This window comes from Hemicordylus capensis, chromosome 1, assembly GCF_027244095.1.
Source record: "Hemicordylus capensis ecotype Gifberg chromosome 1, rHemCap1.1.pri, whole genome shotgun sequence".
NCBI lineage: Eukaryota > Metazoa > Chordata > Lepidosauria > Squamata > Cordylidae > Hemicordylus > Hemicordylus capensis.
Window position 1 is genome coordinate 88448109 of NC_069657.1, and position 21446 is coordinate 88469554.

At 43.2% G+C, this 21446-nt stretch overlaps 1 protein-coding gene across 5 annotated transcripts in view; it reads right to left on the minus strand.

Moving 5' to 3' along the window:
• EXT2 (exostosin glycosyltransferase 2) overlaps positions 1-21446 on the minus strand; it is a 160433-nt gene that overhangs the window by 64986 nt on the left and 74001 nt on the right. For all 5 annotated transcript variants that reach the window (XR_008311287.1, XR_008311286.1, XR_008311288.1 and 2 more), the window contains exons 8-9: positions 15007-15138; positions 5411-5600 (exon numbers count right to left, since the gene is read on the minus strand). Coding sequence is in view for 2 of the 5 variants with exons in the window: in XM_053271260.1 (XP_053127235.1) it covers positions 5411-5600; positions 15007-15138 (322 nt within the window). In the remaining 3 variants the exon portion in view is untranslated. The remainder of the gene's footprint in view (positions 1-5410; positions 5601-15006; positions 15139-21446) is intronic.

Consider the following 21446-nt stretch of genomic DNA (forward strand, 5'->3'; position numbering starts at 1 on the left):
TTAACTCTCTTAGAAGGCACTTTTAATGTTGCCCTGCAAAATGTGTTTGGAGGGCCTGAATGTTGCCTGATGGCACATATCACCTGTGATGTGGCGTGGCATGGGAGACAGACAGTGGTGGGGTTAGGATGAACCAGATAGGAGGACTCTTGACATTTGAGTGCTCTTACTGCGTCATGGATCTTGAGAATAAATTGCTTCTTCTTTAATTCTACTCTGGCCTAGAAAATGACCTTCTAACCTGTGACTTTCTTTCTTTCTTTTTCTTTCTTTATTTATTAATTATGCTGCCCCAAACTTCTGTCTGTGGATAGGGATGTGCACGAACCAGTTCGGAGGCCCTTTTCCGGACCTACAAACCAGCTTGGAGGTCCAGGTGGTTTGGAGGCGGCGGGGGGGGTACTTTAAGTAGCAGAGAGGGTGCTCTTACCCACCCCCCACTGCATTTCCCCCACTGGTGCTGTTTACAAAATTGCTGGCGCTGGGCAGCAGAGTAGCCTCTTGCTGCCCTGGTCAGCGTCAGACCAGTGCGCGACATGCACACGCGCACTGACCACTTCCAGACTGCCGCTGACCGGGGTGGCAAGAGAGTTCGCTGTCACCCCATACCAGAGATTTTGCAGACAGTGCCAGCCGAGAAAATGCAGTGGGGTGTGTGTTAAGAGCAGCCTCCCTGCTCCTTAAAAGGTAACCCCACCATTGCCACTGAACCAGCCATCTGCCGCTTTGTGCACATCCCTATCTCTAGGTGGCTCACAACAATATAAGAAGTTGAAACAAAAATAAAAACCTCACAACAATTTACAACCACAATTAAATTAAAAGGCTTGGGTGAAAAGATAATTCTTTAAGGATTTTTTAAAAAATGTCAGGGATGGGGTTGAAACCCTCTTTTTTCCAGCTGAAACCCTCTTTTCTTTAAACAGAGATTTTTTTGAATCAGTTATTTTTGTTGATGCAGTAGCTAACTAGTTTTCTGTTTCTCAAACAAAAGGATTAATGAAGAGATTATTATTATTATTATTATTATTATTATTATTATTATTATTATTATTAAAACTTTTATACCGCCCTTCCAAAAGGCTCAGGTTGAGATTGATCCTTTAATATTGATCCTTTAATTAATTATAAAGAAAAGGTTAATTATATATCTAAGTTGGAGAAACAACAGAACAAAGACTAAATGTGACAGCCTGTTTTTAATTAAGAGAAAAGTTTATGATTGGAATGCTGACATGTTTCTCTAGTTATGATTTTCTGCATGGTCATGAGAAATTTTAGAGTAAGAAGTGAAGGCTCAAATGAAAAGTTGCAATGTCCTTCACACACCTCAACTGGCTCTGGACAGCTTCAGAGAAGCCGTGGGTAAGACTAAGCTCCTAGAAACTATCTTCCATAGAAAGCCTTTTGCAATCAATTCTATTTTGATGTTTTTGTATCTGCTACCCTTATAAACACAAAGTACTTGTGGGTTCAGCTGAGAACTTTAACAAACAACGCTAATCTCTCACAGCTTTATCCTCCAGATTTCCCAGTGTAATACCAATGTTGCCACGATGGGCAGGAACATATAGCAGCCTCCATCCGGTCTGACAGCTTCCTAGTTTTGAATGTTTAGATCTGGTGCTGGGCTAGAGACAGGATTAGGATTCTGTTAGTGTACTGCCCACCCCACTGTGTTAGACTTTCTGACTATTTGCTTCCAGGCCCAATTCAAAGTGCTGGATTTGGCCTTTAAAGCCCTAAATGGTCTGGGACCAGGTTACCTTAGGATCGGCCACACCTATATGAATATGCTCGAGCCCTAAATCAGCATCTGGGACTTTACTCTCTGGCCCTCAGTTTTCAGAGGTTTGTTTTGCAAGTACTGGAGACAGAGCCTGGTGGTGCCCCATATTATGGAATCATTTGTCCTGGGAGGTCTGACTGGCTGCCTCTCTTGCAACTTTTAAATGTCATTTAAAGACATTGTGTGTTCTGCAAGACTTTTTAGAATGCTTTATCAAAGATAATGTGTTTTTTTAACTGCTGCTTTTCATTATATGTTACTTGATATTTATATTTTTGGATTTTTATGGTATTTAATACTTTTATCAGTCAACATGCTGGTTTTATACTTTGGAAAGATGGGATAGAATAGTAAATACATAATTCTGACTTTGAGAGTGCTCAGATAGTTTCAAGCAACAGAAAAATGAGACTTAATTGTATAAAGCAAATGAAGGTATGGATTTAGATGACAGGTTCAATACAAGTTGGTTTCCAAATTTAGAACCAGGATGTAACATTCACTAAGCTTACAATAAGGTTTTCTCATCACTGACAAATAAGCATGCAATTTGTTTAAGATTTCATACAGTATTCTGGGATCTAAGCACTAATTTCATGACATTTTGAAATATATTACTTAGTTTCATGAAAAGTTTAGTTTCTTTAATTGTAAACTCTTTAAGGCAGAATTTGTTTAAGGTAATTTAAACTATTTAATTTAATTTGTTTTAAGGCAGAATTTCTGCCTCCTCTCAGTTAAACTCCTAGGGCAGCTAACAAAATAGAGACTAGAAAAAAAATAAAATGAATGGATGGATGAATGAATGAATAAATAAATAAATAATAAAACCCAGTAGCAGCAACATATTAGCAGAGGTTAACACTCTGGTGAACCAATACAACCATCCATCAAAACAGCATCAACTGGATCATCATACTGGAAGGCCTGGGCAAATGAGAGGCCTTTGCCTAGCAATGGAAAGACATCAAATGTGATGCTAGGGAGCCTCTGTGGGGAAGCCGTTTCATATACCGGGTACCAAAACTGAGAAAGCCATCCTTCCAGTTCCCAGCTTCAGAAGGTGGGAGACTCTGAGGAGGGCCTCAGAAGATTTCTGTAAGGTTTGAGTAGAATGGTGCAGGAAGAAGCAGTTATAATGACTAACATTTTGAATTGCAGACCATCCATGAGAGAACTGAAATGTTCTCAGAAGCTGGTCCTAGTTTAGTGGGCTAGTAGCTGAATTTTTTAACGAACTGAAATTTCCAAGAAGTCTTCAGAGGCAGACCCATGTACAATACATTATCATGGTCTAACCTGGAGATTACCATGGCATGGCTAATTGTGGTCAGACTATCTCTGTCCAGGAGGGAGTCACAGCTGCCACACTAGCCTTAGCTCAATTCTTCAGAACAACAGTACCCTGAAGTGAATATTCAAGGTATTCAACAAGGCTTGGAAAAAAGGAGCACCAACAGTTGTTCATGACATGAAACCTAATTGTTAAACAAATGGTCAGTATTTCATAGTTATGGTCTGGCAGGGAAGAAAAACTTCCACTAGCAAACATATCTGTGGTTCCTTTTGGTTAAAGGGACTAAAAGAGCAGCACCCAATATTTTATTTTAAGCACATATTTTCCTTTTGTAGTAATATTTCACAGTTTGCCAAGTAAATGATCTAGTTTGTGATTTTGACAATCTGATCATAGAAGTTACATAACTTGTTTAAAGAGACTAGGAAAAAAGAAAGTTTTGGAACGAAAAACCACTGGCAGTGTCATGACAAATGTTAGTAGTTAATCCTATTGTATTTATTCATTTTGCCTTTCCGCAATGGAAATGTCAATAAAACAATTTGAACAATCATCCAACACTGATGATTGGTTAATAACAGTTTAAAAAAAGATATAAGAACAGTACTTTTAACACACATGTATTTATAAGAATATATGCATTATACACATGTATTTATAAGAATAACCACCTTAATTGGCACAGCGGGGAAATGCTTGACTAACAAGCAGAAGGTTGCCTGTTCGAATCGCCACTGGTACTATATTGGGCAACAGCGATATAAGGAAGATGCTGAAAGGCATCATCTCATACTGCATGGGAGGAGGCAATGGTAAACCCTCCTGTATTCTACCAAATAAAAGATACAGGAAGATGCTGGAAGGCATCATCTCATACTGCGTGGGAGGTAGGGGTATGCACGGAACCGCCAACTGCGGTCCGGCACTGGGTGGGTGGGGGTTTCTTTAAGAGCAGCGGGAGGGTTTACTTACCCCTCCCGCCGCTTTCCCGCTTGGCGCCCGTAATCTTTAGAATAATTGGGGCGGCAGGACACCAGCCGCCCCGGCCACCCCCACCCCCCGCGACCGGATTAGGGGCCAAATCGGCCCAAACTACTGCCGTGGCCGCCACCGACCACCCACCCAACCGCCCAATACAAGGCCAGATTTCGGGCCAAGGAAGCCACCCCCCACACGGCCGATGACGGGCCGAATCGGCCAAACTACAGCCGCCGCCACCCAGCCGCCCGCCCCCTCACCACAACAAGGCCCGCATCAGTCGGGCCGATCAGGGCCCCACAATTTGAAAAGGAGAGGAGCTCGCAAACAGAGCTCCTCTCTCTGCAAAGTCTCAGCCCGAACTGGGGCTTTGGGCGCAAAGGACGTCTGGGAGTTCTGACGCTCTTTGGAACTCCCAGGCGTCCTTTGCGCCCAAAGCCCCAGTTCGGGCCGAGACTTTGCAGAGAGAGGAGCTCTGTTTGCGAGCTCCTCTCCTTTTCAAATTGTGGGGCCCTGATCGGCCCGACCGACACGGGCCTTGTTGTGGTGAGGACTCGGGCGGCTGGGAGGGAGGGCGGGTGGTCGGTCGTCGTCGGCGGCTGTAGTTTGGGCCGATTCGGCCCGTCATCGGCCGTGTGTGGGGTGGCTTCCTTGGCCCGAAATCGGGCCTTGTGTTGGGCGGTTGGGTGGGTGGTCGGCGGCGGCAGCAGTAGTTTGGGCCGATTTGGCCCCTAATCCGGTCACGGCCGGGGTGGCTGGTGTCCTGCCACCCCAATTATTCTAAAGATTACGGGAGCCAAGCGGGAAAGCGGCGGGAGGGGTAAGTAAACCCTCCCGTCGCTCTTAAAGAAACCCCCCCCACCCGAACCGGACCGCCCAGGTCCGGAGGTTTTTTAAATGGCCTCTGGACTGGTCCGGGCCCATCCCTAGTGGGAGGAGGCAATGGTAAAGCCCTCCTGTATTCTACCAAATAAAACCACAGGGCTCTGTGGGCGCCAGGAGTCAGAATCAACTTGATAGCACACTCTACCTTATTTATAAGAATAGAAATTAAAATGCCTCACACCTGCTCAACTCTGGGCATTAAAAATCAGCTCAGACAAATAAGTCTTATAAAACTTCTAGAAGGCACAAAGACTTTGACAGATCCATTAAGGAAACAGAGTTCCATACCTAAGGGATAGTCAGAGAAACCCTCTCTCAAAGTGTCCTTGCAGTTAAAACTTGGGGCACTGATAGTATGGTCAAAAGTTTACCCTGCGTGATCTGAAATACTGTGATGATACAAAGAAGGCAATCTACAAAGTACATGGAGGTCAAGATGTTAAGGACTTCAAATGATTTACCTTCTGGTGGAACTTTATTCTGGTTGTTCCAAACTACAAGCAACTTGGAAAGGCTAGGCACCTTCGATACTTCAGTGATGACTCTGAAAAGGCTCTCAACTCGATCATAGGTCAAGACAATAGCAGTGAAGCCTTGCGATTGCGGTGGGATCAGTGGAAGAAAGAGTGGATTGCTTACACTGCTCCATTTCTGTAAAAGGAAAGATGGAAGAGCAAATCACTTTAAGCTACAAAAGCAAAATACATAGACAGAATGCTAGGACCAGTTCAGACCAGTTTATTGAATACTTTGACTCTTTTAGTGAAGGCGGCGGCGGGGGGGCGGGGGGGAGCCTGTTTATGTGATCAGGCGCCAATTGCTCTTATAAACTAAGTATCTTCTGTGGCATGAGCAAATCTCATTGAGGTACATTTGAAATAAAGAAGCCAGAAGAAAGATTAGTGCAAGGCAAACCAGAGGGTTTTAAAATCCAGCTAACCTGGCTTGCTTCTTCCCCACATCGCTCTTCTCAAAAGACAGCTTAACCTTCATATTAATTCAGACTTGGCCAACAAACAGAAAACCAGCCTAGTGCCACAATTTCTGAGGGGAAATGAAGTAGAGGCACGCAAATTCATAAACCTGACACAAAATGGGCACACAAAAAAGAAAAGCACTCATAGTTCAATACAGAAGGATAAAATACTACCTTCAACAAAAACAAGATTGTTCTATGATTTTAAACCATTCACTATATAGGCATTTTAAAAAATCCTAGAAGAGAGGCAAAGATCAACCTAAAAGTTATTTAGTTCACCTCAATTTTCACTGGAAAGCCTCTAAGCACTATTTAAAGTACTTGAGTACTTCCAGCATAGGAAGTCTGTTTGGCTAGAAAACTGTGATAGAGGAGCAACAGGGACTATGAGCTGAAAACTCAACAGAAGGCATTTCTAAGCACATCTTTTTTGTTCCCAATGATCAATCAAGGATAGTCAGCAGCAGAAACAACAACATATACAGGGAAAGATTAGATAGATGCATTCAGGGAGGTTTCCTAGGAATATTTTGAATAAAGGCCTAAAGAAAACTAGGGATATTTGTAGTTGGCCAGAAACACTTTCAAATAACTGCATCCTTGCAAAGGGCATAACAGATTGGTTGTAAAGTGTCTTACATGCCCCTCAATCTCCTAGCTCCATAAACGGGAGTTTGGTTTTCAGTTCTGACCACAGCCCTTCACACTGCATGTACGTATGGCAAGTGCAGTACGAGGGGAAGTAATGGACAAGACAAAGCACAGGTCATAACAAAGCAAACTGAACTGCATCAGAAGGTCCTCCTCAGCTTTTGTAACAGGTAAACTCTAAACTAAAGCAGGTTGCTCTTCTGTAGTCCCAGCAGGACAGTTTAGATCAGGCCTGCTCAACTTAGGCCCCCAAGATGTTTTGGGACTACAACTCCCATAATCCCCAGCCACAGTGGCCAATAGACAGGCCAACATCTGCAGGAGGGCTGAAGTTGAGCAGCCCTGGTTTAGATTCACAATCATTAAAGATGGAGTAAGTTTTGTAGTTCCACTACCATTGATCCCAAGTTGCTTCTGAAGGCTACTTAATTATCACAATCTGATAATATTGTAAAGACAAGAGTTTCCTTCTTGATATTATATAGCAAACAACATAGTTCACATTTCCCCTCAAATATTATCACATTTTTGAATGAGACCTGGATATCTGGTGAAAAACTGAGTATTAATTCTAACAGTTTCATGGAATAAGAACTCCTGTACAATTGAGAATTTCTCCAAAAAACTCTTCAGTCTGTTTTGTATTAATTAGATCTGTTATGGCTAGTAAAAAATGGTGCTGGCAAAGAATGGCTGACTAGAAGAAAGTGCACGCATGTTCTGCTGCTCAACAGTGACCCCCCCCCATCAAGTTCCCTCATTCAAGAGCAACATTTCAAAAGGGCATTTAGGCATCACTGAAGCACCATTAAGAGCCAACCCCCTGCTGCCTGCCTGAAAAGTGTGTCTACAGTCTGGGACCTCTTGACCTCACTTTCGGCAGGAAATTGGGCAAATTCAACTCTCCATGATTTACTTGAGTCTTTCAGACTTCTGTTGGAGAAAGGCAAACAATACAGCTAATTAACTCAACAGAAGCCTAATTAAATCCCTATTATGGAAGCAAGGCATGAAATTGATTGCGACATAAGGAACTTTCCAACAATGGAGAATGAGCCAGCGAACATTTAGGCACATCTAGCCCTCACACGAGAGATTCATCTAAGTGTCTGCTAGTGTGCCTCCACTGCCCTCCACCCCCTACTCCCACACACCAACAGGTATTGGTGATATAATCATCCATCACTTTCTTTGACAAAGTGCTGACATTCAGTTATGGCTAAGACAATCCCATCCCTACTCCCTCCCTCAAACAGTTAATATACATTGCAGGAGCCACAGTAATTAACCTAAGACTGATAGGCTGTTTATTGTGAATCAGTTTTATGCACAAGCCATATCGAGTTGCAAGTGCCAACTTTGCAAAAGTGATCTCACATTGCTTGGTCTGGCATTCCTGGCTGTTTGACAGAGGTTTCCTTTCCGCAGACAGCAAAAGCAGCCAAAACACTGGAATCCAGAACCTGAGTGGAAAGTTGGAAAACTGACCTAATTTTGGAAAAGTTTTTTTTTTTAAAGTAACATCTCCACAAGAAGCAACTTGTTTGTGTCAAACTGCCATTAGTTTAAAAAAAAAAGAATTCCATTTGCTACAGAAGAGTTTATTTTCTTTGATTCAGACTAAGTGAAAAATTCTTTCACATGCAGAATGAATCTTTAGGAGTAAATAAAAGAACAGGAAAGGTACTAAAGAAGCTTGTGGAATTCTCTTCCCCAGAGATACTTAAAGACTGGATCGGAACCAGAGGAAGAAAGAAAAATATTCATCGCAGAGAGAGAAACCAATCTTGTGAGAAATCAAGTGACTGTATGTGACAGACTTCCCACCAGTTAATCTCTAAAGAAGCTAATACATGGTATTTTATTTCTGAAAATTTCTGTGCTGTCTCCAATACAATTAGCTCAAGGTAGCTGCAGTTACATGAGCAATGGAAAACAACAAACAGTTATGGTAATTAGTTATTTGTCAAGTGTATGATACTCAAGATTAAGAACATCATTGATATCTCAAGTGGAATAAGCTATAAAACAGCAAGAATGGAACCAAAAGGAGAAGATGTAATGGTATAAATGGATAACCCTAAAGATGCTGGTTATCCTAAGTGCGTAACCACAAAGATGCTGATATGTCTGCGTGCTTTCTTGTGTATGTGACTGCCTGCCTTTTCCTCCTGAACCACTCTACTGGTGCACACGTTAGAGAGATTCTGAGAAAGTTCAGCAGGGTGGGAAGGAAACAGATTGTTCTTGAAGAAACTTGGAGGAAGTCCATTCCACCACCCCACTTTCCTCCAGGCAGACTGGAGTAACACATTGACTGCAGATGCCCACAGGCCCACTTTCCCTTCATCCCACAGTTATCTATGTGAATAGAACTGAAGAGGGTTAGGGGACAGGGGCCCGAGGCAGTATAGCTATGGGAAGATATGGAGGAAGCAGAGGCCAAGGCAAGGGAGGCTAGGACAGGACCAGCTTGAGAATATGTGAAGGCAGCAGGATTTGAAGGGCAAAAGGCAGGGAAGGAGAAATGATAGAACCAGGAGGGACTAAGAAAGGATTCTGGTAGCTACATAAATATATTTGGCTGTTCTCATAAACAACACTGATCTTCTCCGCCCTCACCATGTTCTTTTCAGCAGCCATTGAATTTTATTGCTAGATGTCAACCAGCCATTTTAATAAAAGCATATTCAATTTGAACCAGACTGGACTACTATCATTTTTTAAAAGTCAAGGAGAAAAGACTGAAGAATTTGGTGACTATCACATGATTTCCAACATCCTTTACTATGAAATTATATTTCTATCTTGCTTTTAAAAATGGGGCATTTTTGGCTCAGACATTTAGAATATCGGTTGTAACCTCAATGTGGTTTCAATTATGAAATACCTGACGAGAAGTGCCTTGATTTATTCTGTTTTGCATGATGCATTTCTGCTGAATACTTTGAACGCATTTCATCATAAGTCTCATCCACAAATGGTCAAAGGGCAAAACCTGAAGAATTTACTTACTCCATTTTCACAGGGTCAGCCTCACTCACTAATAAGCATATATCTACAGTTCATCACTGCATTGTTTTCTCCCTTCCTGCCCCAAAGTTTACCAGATGGCTGGTACATCATATAATTAGCATTACCTATAATGCTAAGATTATCTTCCATTGTGCATTGATATGTACACTTTTACAATCAGTTAAATGAATAACTCATTCACATGAGAGGACTCATTCACATAAATGCCTTGTCAAATTCAATTTACTAATCAATTTACTGTTCAGTTTTTATACCGCCTTTCATAAAGCATCCCAAGTGGTTTACAAAAGTTAAAATACAGAAGAACTCCATAAAAATTGCATTTAAAACCTTAAAATCAGTTAAACAGTAAAAACCATAAACACACCAAAGAAACACACACAAAAAACTAACCACCATTTAAAAAAGACAAGCAGGAGAGCTGAGATCCCTGGCAGCCCCTAAGGGGGTAAAAACCTGAATAAAAATGTCTTTCATTTTTTAAAAGCAGCTACTGATGTCAAAGAGTGGACATTCACTGGAAGAGCATTCCAGAGTCTGGGGGCAATAACAGAGAACGCCCTGTCCCATGAACACGAAAATGTAGCCACTCTCAAATATTAGCAAATAGAGCAAAGGCCCCTCTGACAAACTTGTTGGGCGGGCAGAAGCCCTTGGAGTAGGCAGTCCTTCAGATATCCAGGGCCCAAATTGTTAAGTAGGGGTGAGCAGAACTTGGTCAAATCCAAATAGGCCCAGTTTGACCTTGAACTATCCTGACCCGTCAAGGCAGTCAGTCTGAGTTTGAATGGATTTGGTCCAGTCGAAGGGCTAAGCCAGTGAGGATTCCTCTTTACAAGCAGTTGGGTGGGAGACTGTGTTCCCTCTAAGTTGTGTGGCCGCATGCCCGTGCATAAAATTCCACCTCCCTGCGTAGCTATTTTTGGCAGCCATGCAGTCTCACCAGGATTCTGGTTCCCCGCACCACCATCTCTCTCTCCCCCTCCCTCCCCCTGCTCCCTAGATGAGCCTCTGCCTCTTCCTCCTTCTCCTCCCACCTCCAACTCATTGGAAGTCTCGCAAGAGTCTGAAATCCCCTTCTGACAAGATCTGTAGTTGGTGCTGGAGGCAGAAGGAGGCAGCAGCAGCAGTTGCGGCCTGGCCGGGGAGGAAGAACGGGGGGGGGGGAGAGAGGCGGCAGCAGTACGGGGGGGGACTTGATACTTGGCGGGCAGTTGGAATGTGGGGGTGGGAAGGAGACGGCAGCGAGGGATCAGAGGAGGCGGCCACCTTCATTCACCACCACCATCCTAGCACCGTGGCCATTGCTTCCTCTGAGGCGGTGTCGGCCACTTTAGCTCACTCACTCTCTGAGTTGAGAGGAGCAGGGACATGGGGAGCAGAAAAGCTCTGCTGCACACAAGCTATATGACAGTTCGTACTGGGAGGAAACACCCCCTTCCTCACTACTTCTCTGCTCCAAATTGCTTCCTCAAGCAGAGGTTAGAAGGAGATTGCTCCTGAAAAGCACCATCGAGGTTTCGTTACACACAGCTCCATATAAGTTGTACCTCAAGGCTCCAACTGCCAAAGTTGGAGGTGTATAACAAGAAACCCAAATGTCAGTGTCCTATTTTGGGTAAATGCTAAGAGCTTCCTACCAAATCACATATAAATTACAGGTAAAAGATAGCCAGATTTACTTAACACTCTTCTTTAACACTCTGTAAATAGTTGTGTGTGCTTTTTTAAAAGAGCTGCTCTTCACGCAGCCAAGTCATTCACCTAGAAAAGAAATAAAAACTGGGCAGTGGCTTCCATCCACTCTGTTTATGGGATCTGATGGCAATTTCAGAGACTTTCACAAATAAACCAACAGACTCAAAACAGAATACTAGGCGTATCCTAGGGAGAAGGCAGTGGCGGGCCGGCCCGACCCGGCTAGTGGGAGCAGGAGGCAATGGCAGGGCAGGCTGGCTGCCAGGAGGAGAAGGTGGCGGCGGGCCAACCCGGCTCGTGGGAGCTGGCGGCTGCTACTGGGAGTGGGCGCGCGGGAGGAGGTGGCAGACTGGCTTTCCAGCCAGCCAGAAAGCGCGGGGGTGGGGCGGAGAAAAAGTGGGCCAGCCGGCTGGCCAGCCCGAAACCATGGGGTGGGGGGAGAGGAAGAGGGCTGGCCAGCCCGACAGAAAGTGTGTGTGTGCGGGGTGGGGGAGATGAGAAGCGGCTGGCCGGCCAGAAAGCTGGGACTGCCGGGGGGAGGGGGAGGAAAAACTGGCCGTGGGTGGGCCAGCCGAAGGCACAGATGCTCTGCGCCTGGCCCAGCTAGATCTCTATATTAGCTGCAGTCTTGCTCTAACACACATCTGAACCATTCTTTGCACTACGGATCTGCAATTTCATTTAGCAAGGGCTCCTTAACCTCTTTCATATCAATAATTGTTTCTGGCTCTACACATGCTGTCTGACATGTTGCGCAATCTTAGTCTGCACCTCAGGAATACAACTTCCATTGGAAACAGTTTCCAGTTCTGATGTGAAACTGAGTATCTGTATTAATTAGTTCTTGCAAAAAGCTACCAGAGCTTCTTTAGAAGTACAGGCCAGTTGGAAATGTCAGAGTAGAACTCTGCAACATGTCAACCAGCTATTCTTCTACCGTGTTTCCCCGAAAGTAAGACCTACCCCGAAAGTAAGACTTAGCAGTAATTTCTGATGTGCCGCTAATATAAGCCCTCCCCCCAAAATAAGACCTACCCGAAAATAAGACCTAGGTGGGAGGCGGGGGTTCGCGGCCGCGCGCTGGCCGCAGGGATCGAGAATGGCAGGAGACGGGGTTGAAACTTGGGGCGCTACCTCGGAGTAAGTTGTTCTGTGCTTGCCTGCCGTGGCGGGGGAGGTGTGTGCAAAATAAGACCTACCCGAAAATAAGCCCTAGTGCATTTTTTGGGCCTAAAATTAATATAAGACACTGTCTTATTTTCGGGGAAACACGGTAGTGATCATCAATAAAGTGGTGATTAAACTACAAAGTTATGATCCAAATAACGGCGCTAGGCCATTAGGCACTTTAAACAACTTTTCCTGCAGCCGCCCATTGCCCTTCGATGTCAAACCAGGCTTTGTTGGTGGTGGGGTTTTTAATTTTTCCTACTGTCAAGCAAAGCATAAGGCTATAAGGCAGGGGTTCCCAACCTGGGTTCCTCCAGATGTTGCTGAACTACAACTCCCAGCACCCCCAGCCACAATAATAAAAGCCACAAGTGATACCACTTGGGGTATCATCACAAGTGATACTAAGAACACCTTATAGACGTATACGGCTCAATTCTAAATATTAATACCATATAGGTAGTGGAACAGGGGCATTTTCAATCAAATAAACATTGTCAATATTGTTTTTACATTCAGTTGTTTAAATGCAAGAATGTTTAAAGGCCTGCATTTTTTAAATTAGTCCAATGGCTGGCTCAATTACATGTTATATCTTCAGTATGAAAATGTATAGAGTTTATCAAAAACAATGGCTGCAGTTTTTTTTAACAAAGGTGTACAAGAATTAAAGGCAACAGCTGACATGAACGGAGGCACTGGGTGATCAGTGTTTCTGTCTTGGCACTCTTATAACAACTCATATGTGCCACCAGGTATACGAACTACTGAAGATCTACAAACATTAAGCACAGCTAGCTAATCTGTCCTTAGAATCCAAAGAGCACTTTGTTTTTTTATCTCCACTGCCAGCAAAAATATATATTTATATATGTATTTCAGAAACCAAACAGCCTTTTGTTGTTTCAGCTGGGATCAAAACCTACTAAGAAATTGACTATTTTTTGGAAAGGGGGACTCAGAGTATGGAATATGATTTTTATTGCCCTAGGTAAATTCCAGTTTGGAGAACAACAACTGGCTACCTTATGCTTCTTTGCAATGTCCAACTGCTACACAGCTTATACCGATTTCGTGAAATATTCTGTGTAGAATATATGCAACCATCCTACAGACTAGCTGCCACAGACAAACCAAGCAACCTCCTGTGAAGGAATTCTGTAGAATTAAAGTTTCTCTTGAAATATAGGGTATTAAATGTCTTTTTTGCAGGATACAAAAAGTCAGTGCTTAAATAATGACATCCTAAAGAGAAAAGTTGAAGTAGCTACAGAGGGGATTTTCAGATCAAAGTTGGGGAAGATCCATATCATTTTTTAGTAGCAGTAGTAGTAGAACACTTTGAGATACTGGCTCAAAATCCAAACAATGATGAGATTTTATAACCAATTACTGAAGATTTGTACTGAAATGGGCAGAATCCATTAGTCATGATTAAGTTCCACTGAAAGTAATGGGACTCAAGTTAGCCATGAAAAATTTGTCTCAATGATTCAATGGTGTTTAGTCATAACTAAGTTAGATTGGATCCTGTTGAATGCCTCTTTCACAATTCACTCTTGCACCCTAATCATGGAATAGCTCTATACTCATCCATTAATCAGTAATAGATGAATATCGATTGCCAGTCAGGCCCACAGAGTATGCTTCCAAAATTCATAGCAATCACTCATTTGTCAGTGCAAGCTCAATGTATATATGTCTAAAGGTTTTCTGACCTCCATTTTTGGAAGCTCTCCTGTTGCTATGTGGCTCAATTTTTTTTTTTTTTTTAGAGCTGAAGTACAGTGCATTCCTCTTTTGTAATGGACCAAAGTAAATTTATTAACACATGCTAATAATTAAAGGTATGCATGTATTACTGGGCAAAATGAATTTGCCCCAAATTATTGGATACTTTTTTATGACTTTGTACAATTAAACACAAATGGTTACAGTTCCATTGTAAGATGAAAAAAACAACATGTTTAAATGATGTAACAACCAAATATATTAACATCATTAATATTAAGTAATACCAGTATTACCTTTTAGAAAAGCAGGCCATTATCTTGTTTCAAGTTAAGAAAACTCAGTTTGTTCAAATGAAATAAAATATAAAGTACTAGCTGGGCTGGGCACAGAGCATCTGCGCCTCTGGTTGCTGCAGCCATTTTCTCTCCCCTGCCCTTGCTTATTTTCCTGGCCAGCTGGCTGGCTGGCCAGCCAGCCACCCTCCTGCCGGCCACCTTGGCCTGCCAACCCATCACCTCCACTGGCTGGCCCAACACGTCCCTTTCACTCCCACCAGAGGCCGCATCTTCTCACCCGCCCAACCGTACTTGTTCTCGCCAGCCGGCCGTCCCCATCCATGTCGCTACCCCCCGACCCCGGCAGCTGCTCACAAACTCTCACGAGAGCTGCCACGCATGGGATTAGCGATGGGTACGTTCAAGAGAATTATATATCAACATCATTCAGGAAGGCTGTTTTTAAAGAGAACCAGCATATTAAGCTAACTTAATAAAACTTAAGTACACTTACAATTGCTGGGGGATCATTCCATTCTTCATATGACGTGGCAGCATATGGATAGATCCTGTCATTGATAATCTTGAGGGTTGCCAGGGCAATAGATTTCACTGACTGAAAATAAGCTTCCCAGAACCACCTTGCCTGCAGAAACAGAATGAACATGTTCACACATCTTTTATACATGGTGTGGAAATACCAAATATATGATGCAGGCACAGTAGGGCGTGTACAGGTAAGGGATGGTATAAAAACCGCATCCCACCATTATAAACTCTGAATGCTCTATCAGTCACATCATCTCAACTATCCATCCAATTTGTCTGAAATTTGGCATGGAGCAACCTGTTGACAAGTTTCACCATTTAATCAAATTGCATAGAGATCAACTGAGAAATAACAGATACAGTTTGATAACTGATCACTAATAATGTGATTTTTACATGCTGGCTACCTACATTTGACTAAAAGTAACAAACCTTTCTTCCTCACCCATCCCATCATCCTTTAAATGTGTCCAAAAATTCATCACAAAAATGTATGTTTTTTCTTTTGAAAAAGACTCTATTCAGTATATCTCAGAAACTAGTTTTTGAAATCCCTATCAAAAGAGAGCAATCAGCTAAGTGCCATCTCACAGATTCTGACAGAGCAAAGCTTCAAAGGTAGAACTGGGAGCAGGGGAAGTACTGGCAAATGTTTTGAAAGAGTGATTTCTGCTTCTTAAAATGGCTGTCTATGCACTTGGTGTTTTCTTTACATGTAATGGAAATGTTCCATTCACTTTGGGGTCAAAATTTGACCAAACTGATAAAAACAGCATCAGTTTAATCTAATCAAGTGGTCTGGTTGCATTACATTAAATCATGGCCTTGTCCAATCATTTTGGGGGCAAAGTCAACAAACTATACATTTCATTTGGGGGAGAGCTCCCCTACCCTAAGATTTTGCTCTTGAAACAAATGAAAATGGCACTAGTTTGATGTAATAAAGCTCCCTGGCTTATTACATTAAATTGCAGGATCTTCAATAAAAGTTACTGAACCAAGGTTGGGAGACTGCTCTTCCTCCTACCTTGAATCTCTATGTCATTTTTCACTTACTCAGAGCACCTATTTGCAAAATTATGTAACAGAATGGGTTACATAGATTATTCTAAAAATTTTTGCCTTCGTACATCCCCATAAACTGGTACTGAGAGATATACTGCCTTTGAAGATGGAGGTTCCACTTAGCTATCTTGGATGATGGCTGTTGGGGTTCCATTAATTTTTCTAAGTGATTAATTTTCTAATGGATTAGTGGAATTACTCCATTTTACTTAGTTTGATACAAAACCTTTTCATAAATGTGCTAAGTTGCTGAACACAATCCTATGCACATTTAAAAAGATAATATAGATGAAGTGGTTTGGACAACTTAAAGTGCTATACAATCACAGAGCAAAATTCTCTGCGTTGGTGTGTCTCTGTGTCTGACACACACACATACACGTCATAATTTAGTGATGTTCCTTTACAAAAACCAAGGACATTAAAATATCAAAACACTTTTGATTTAAGATGAATTAGTGCTTACAATTTTCACTCTGGCATCATTACACCAGAAAAGCACACTTACTGAATTTCTTCCTTGACACCCTCCCAATGTCACACTGAAAGACCAAGGTAAAGTATGGGTGTATGGATCCCGTTTTATAAAGCCAGCATAATGTAACTACAAGCCTTCACATACTGCATATACACAATTTAGGCAAAAATATGTGAAACCACCCCCTCCCCCAGCACCAGTTTCCAAGGTTTAGTCACAAACTAACGTCACTAAAGAGCCAACCCCAGGATACTGCCATGAAAACAGAAACAGACTTTATTCTCAGTGGCCCCACTGAGCCACAAGGAAACAAAGCCAACAGGGCTACAATCTGGGACTCAGTTGAGAGGGGACTAAACCTTCAAACCCCGCTGAACAGAATGGGTTCCCACCCAGAGGGTTCCCTTGTGTGAAGCTCTTAACTGGACAATTGCTATGGTAACACACCTTTATAGCCCCCATCTGCCACTGGGGATGTTGCTGCAGTGAAAGCTAAACCACCTCTCGACTCCTGACACCGGGTGGCTTGGCTTCCCCTGCTTCCAAAGTCAAGCACTATGTGCACACATACACACTACACCTTCAAGATTTCTTACAATACATGGGCCATCCCTCAGCACACCACCTGCCTGTGACAACTACAGCATTTCACTGCTATAAAAGCCAGCGGGGAATAGCTATCATGCTCATGTTCTGGCTATGCACTTGCTTATGATTTAGAGCATGCACACATATTGGCAGCTAAGCATGAGCGAGGGAAGGAAGATACAACGAGCATGCAAATAAGAAGATTGTGTATTATTTCCCAATAATGAACTTTGCAGGCCAGACAATTGCAATTCTGGGCCTTAACTATACAAACGTGGTATTGTATGTATGCTCATGTCTTTTAATCCTCAGTTAATTTGGAACTTGGCTATAGATGCCATATAATGAGAGCATCCTAAACCTACTAGAGAATTCAAAACACAAAGATGTCTCATTTATTCCCTTTTCATTCACTACTAGTTGTCATCTGGTGGTTAATTTGTAATTTGATTCTAACACAGAACTGCTATGAACAGAATTTTTGTAAGGGTTTGGAATCAAATTGACTCTGAAAACTATACAGCCCCAAGGGAAACATGCTTTGCCATAATCAGTTCAAGTTCTCTAGCCTTACAGAAGTTATTTTCCCACCTTGTTTCTGCAGAAATCTCCAACACATCTAAGTGCCCAGATGGAACTTAAATTTAAGGCCCCTCAAAGCTTACTATCACTCTGGGGGGTGGGGGGAGAGTGAGTGAGTGAGTGTATGTAAGTATGTATGTACGTGCAGCTGTCCTTAAGGTGGGATGACTGAGGCAATTGCCCCAAGCCCGCATTGGCAAAGGCCCCATTCTGGGCACAGTGCAGTGCAGCCTGCCCTCCTCTCTCCCCCAGTCCCAGTCACTTATTTTTTCCTCACTCAGCCCAGCCAGAGCCGATCTTTTTGTGTGTGTGTGTGTGGAGCTTGAAAGGCTCCCAGGGAAAATGCTAGAGTTCTGTCTCTCCCGCCTCTCAGCTGTTCGGCAGGTGGGCAAGGCTTCCAGAGAGGCCTCCATGCAAGCCTCATGCAAGCCTCCATGAAGCTCAGGAAAGAAGCAAGCAAGCAGACAGGTAGGCAGAGAGTGTCCAGTAGGGATGTGCAAAAAATTTCGGGCACAGAACGATCTGTGCCCGAAACGAACAATTTCGGGTGATTCGGGGCCGAACCGAATCACCCCCGATGTCCCCCGATATTTTTCGGGCACGAGCCGAATCACCCGAATTTCGGGCATGAAAAATTCGGGTGATTCGGTTCACGGTTGATTTTTGGTGAATTTTTAAAGTTTTAGTGACTTTGGGGCAGTTCGGGGGCATAGCATGGGATCTGGGCAAAAGGAGTGGGGTGGGGTGGTAGTGCCTAATGGGTGCAGGCTACCACCCCAATTTCAGGGGGATTGGGCCAAGGGCTGATTTTTGGTAAATTTCTGAAAATTTCATGTCTTTGGGGCAGATTGGGGCCCATTGGGGCAGAAAGTGGGGCCTGGGGCAGAATAGTGGGGTGGGGTGGTAGTGCCTAATGGGTGGAGGCTACCACCCCAATTTCAGGGGGTTTGGACAAAGGGCTGATTTTTTGAGAATTTTTGAGGTTTTAGTGACTTTGGGGCAGATTGGGGGCAGAAAGTGGATCTGCCCCAAAGGAGTGGGGTGGGCTGGTAGATAGTGCCTAATGGCTGGAGGCTACCACCCATCCCCAATTTAAGAGTGATTGGGCAGAGGGGTGAATTATGGTGAATTTATTTGTATGAGGTTTGTCTTCATAAGGTGAAGTGTGCTAAACTGATTACTTCCTCATATTATTCATAGTAAAGGAAAGTGTGAAAAAGTGAAAGTGGGGTCATGAGAGTTGTTTAATTGAAAAAAATCTCATTTGCTATGATAGAATGAGAATTCACACCTCAGAAGTTTTTTCTGAGGTGTGAATTCTCATTCTATCATAGCAAATGAGATTTTTTTCAATTAAACAACTCTCATGACCCCACTTTCACTTTTTCACACTTTCCTTTACTATGAATAATATGAGGAAGTAATCAGTTTAGCACACTTCACCTTATGAAGACAAACCTCATACAAATAAATTCACCAAAATTCCCCCCTCTGCCCAATCACTCTTAAATTGGGGATGGGTGGTAGCCTCCAGCCATTAGGCACTATCTACCAGCCCACCCCACTCCTTTGGGGCAGATCCACTTTCTGCCCCCAATCTGCCCCAAAGACACCCAAACTTCAAAAATTCTCAAAAAATCAGCCCTCTGCCCAATCCCCCTGAAATGGGGGTGGTAGCCTCCACCCATTAGGCACTACCACCGCACCCCACTATTTTGGGGCAGATCCACTTTCTGCCCCCAAACTGCCCCAAAGTCACTAAAACTTCAAAAATTCTCAAAAAATCAGCCCTTTGTCCAAACCCCCTGAAATTGGGGTGGTAGCCTCCACCCATTAGGAACTACCACCCCACCCCACTATTCTGCCCCAGGCCCCACTTTCTGCCCCAATATTCCCCAATCTGCCCCAAAGACATGAAATTTTCAGAAATTTACCAAAAATCAGCCCTTGGCCCAATCCCCCTGAAATTGTGGTGGTAGCCTGCACCCATTAGGCACTACCTCCCCACCCCACTCCTTTTGCCCAGATCCCATGCTATGCCCCTGAACTGCCCCAAAGTCACTAAAACTTTAAAAATTCACCAAAAATCAGGATTTTGCCCAATCCCCCTGAAATTGGGGTGGTAGACTCTACCCATTGGGCACTACCACCCCACCCCAAAATTTTGCCCCTGGGCCCCTTTTTACCCCCCCGAATCGATTCGGATTCGGATTAAATCCGAATCCGAACCGAATCAAGGGTGATTCGGGTGACCCAGATTCGGGCACAAAACAGAACAGGGGTGATTCGGTTCGGGTCCGAGCCGAATCACCCGAAATCCCGAATTGCACACCCCTAGTGTCCAGCACCAGAGCTCTCTGCAGACCTTCTGCCCAGCACAGCCCTAGTAATGGAAATAGGATGTGATTTCCTTTTTGTGGCTATCTCTCCCCGCCTCGTTGAATATTTAGGGATTGGCCTGCCATTGGGCTTTGGTATTGAGCAGAGATGTAGGATGGGGGGTGGGGGAGGAATATGTATCTTTAAATTGAAGTGGACAGGACAAATTGTTGGATGTTGGCTTTTTTTGAACCCATCCAAAAAGTCCTATAAGTGGCTTGTTTCATGGCAGAAAATTACAAAACCCTCTGGAACAAACAGAATTTCATTTATTTATGAATGCACTATGCTCAAGTTGATTTGCAGTCCACAAGGTCTGAGATCTGTGAAGCATGTTTTGTGCTTTTTACTTTTATTTCTTTAGAAATGCATATGTCCAAGCTGGTTGGACATGTCCAAAAACCTCACTCATACTATTTATTTATTTACTTATCAAATTTGTATACTTCCCCAAACTTTCATCTCTCACTATTTACACTGTATGCCATCAATCAGTATGATTCTGCAATGATATGAAATGTTAAGGAGGCCCCGCACATGCTGATTCGCCCCACCCAGCCCCCTAGGGACAGCCGTGTATGTGTACACATACACACAGAGATAAAGGGGGGGCAGCCAGCAATCCCACCCACCCCCCGTTGTACTACCTGCACACAAAACTTGCAGTGCCAGAAGACAACCAAGACTAAACATAATACACACAGCTGGCCAAGCGATACTTACACTTATCAGGGTGACTTTTCAAACTGTGAAGAAATACTAGGACTACAAATATGATCATGCTGAAATAACAGAATTAAATACAACTGAGGAACACCTTGCTTTTAGAAAGGCAAACTTCTGGATAATTTAAAAGTAAGCAGTTCTACGCCACATTCTGACATATAACACATTTGGTGAGGTTACAAGAATACACCTTCACAAACTCCAGGCTTGTGAACTCTCTACTCCTTTAAATGTGAAGGGAAGAGATTAAAGCATCTCTTTGTGATTTACAACAAACCACCGTTTCCCATTTTGTCTGTTTATGGAAAACTGCAAATTTTTCAAACCACAGTTAATCAACCAGTATATTAAACCAAATCAAGCCATTGTTTAATATCCTAGTTTAGGGATACATGTTCAAGTCACATTAACTAACTGTGGTCTGAACAAATCAATGTTTTCCATATTTGGACAAAATGGCACATGGAAGTTTGCTGTAAACCATGAAAAGAAGCTTAAATCTCTTCTTACTCACTGTCCTTCAGAAGACAAGTGATGCCTGCATTATGAAAAGGTATAAAGCCATAGAGAGTCAAACATGAAGAGTC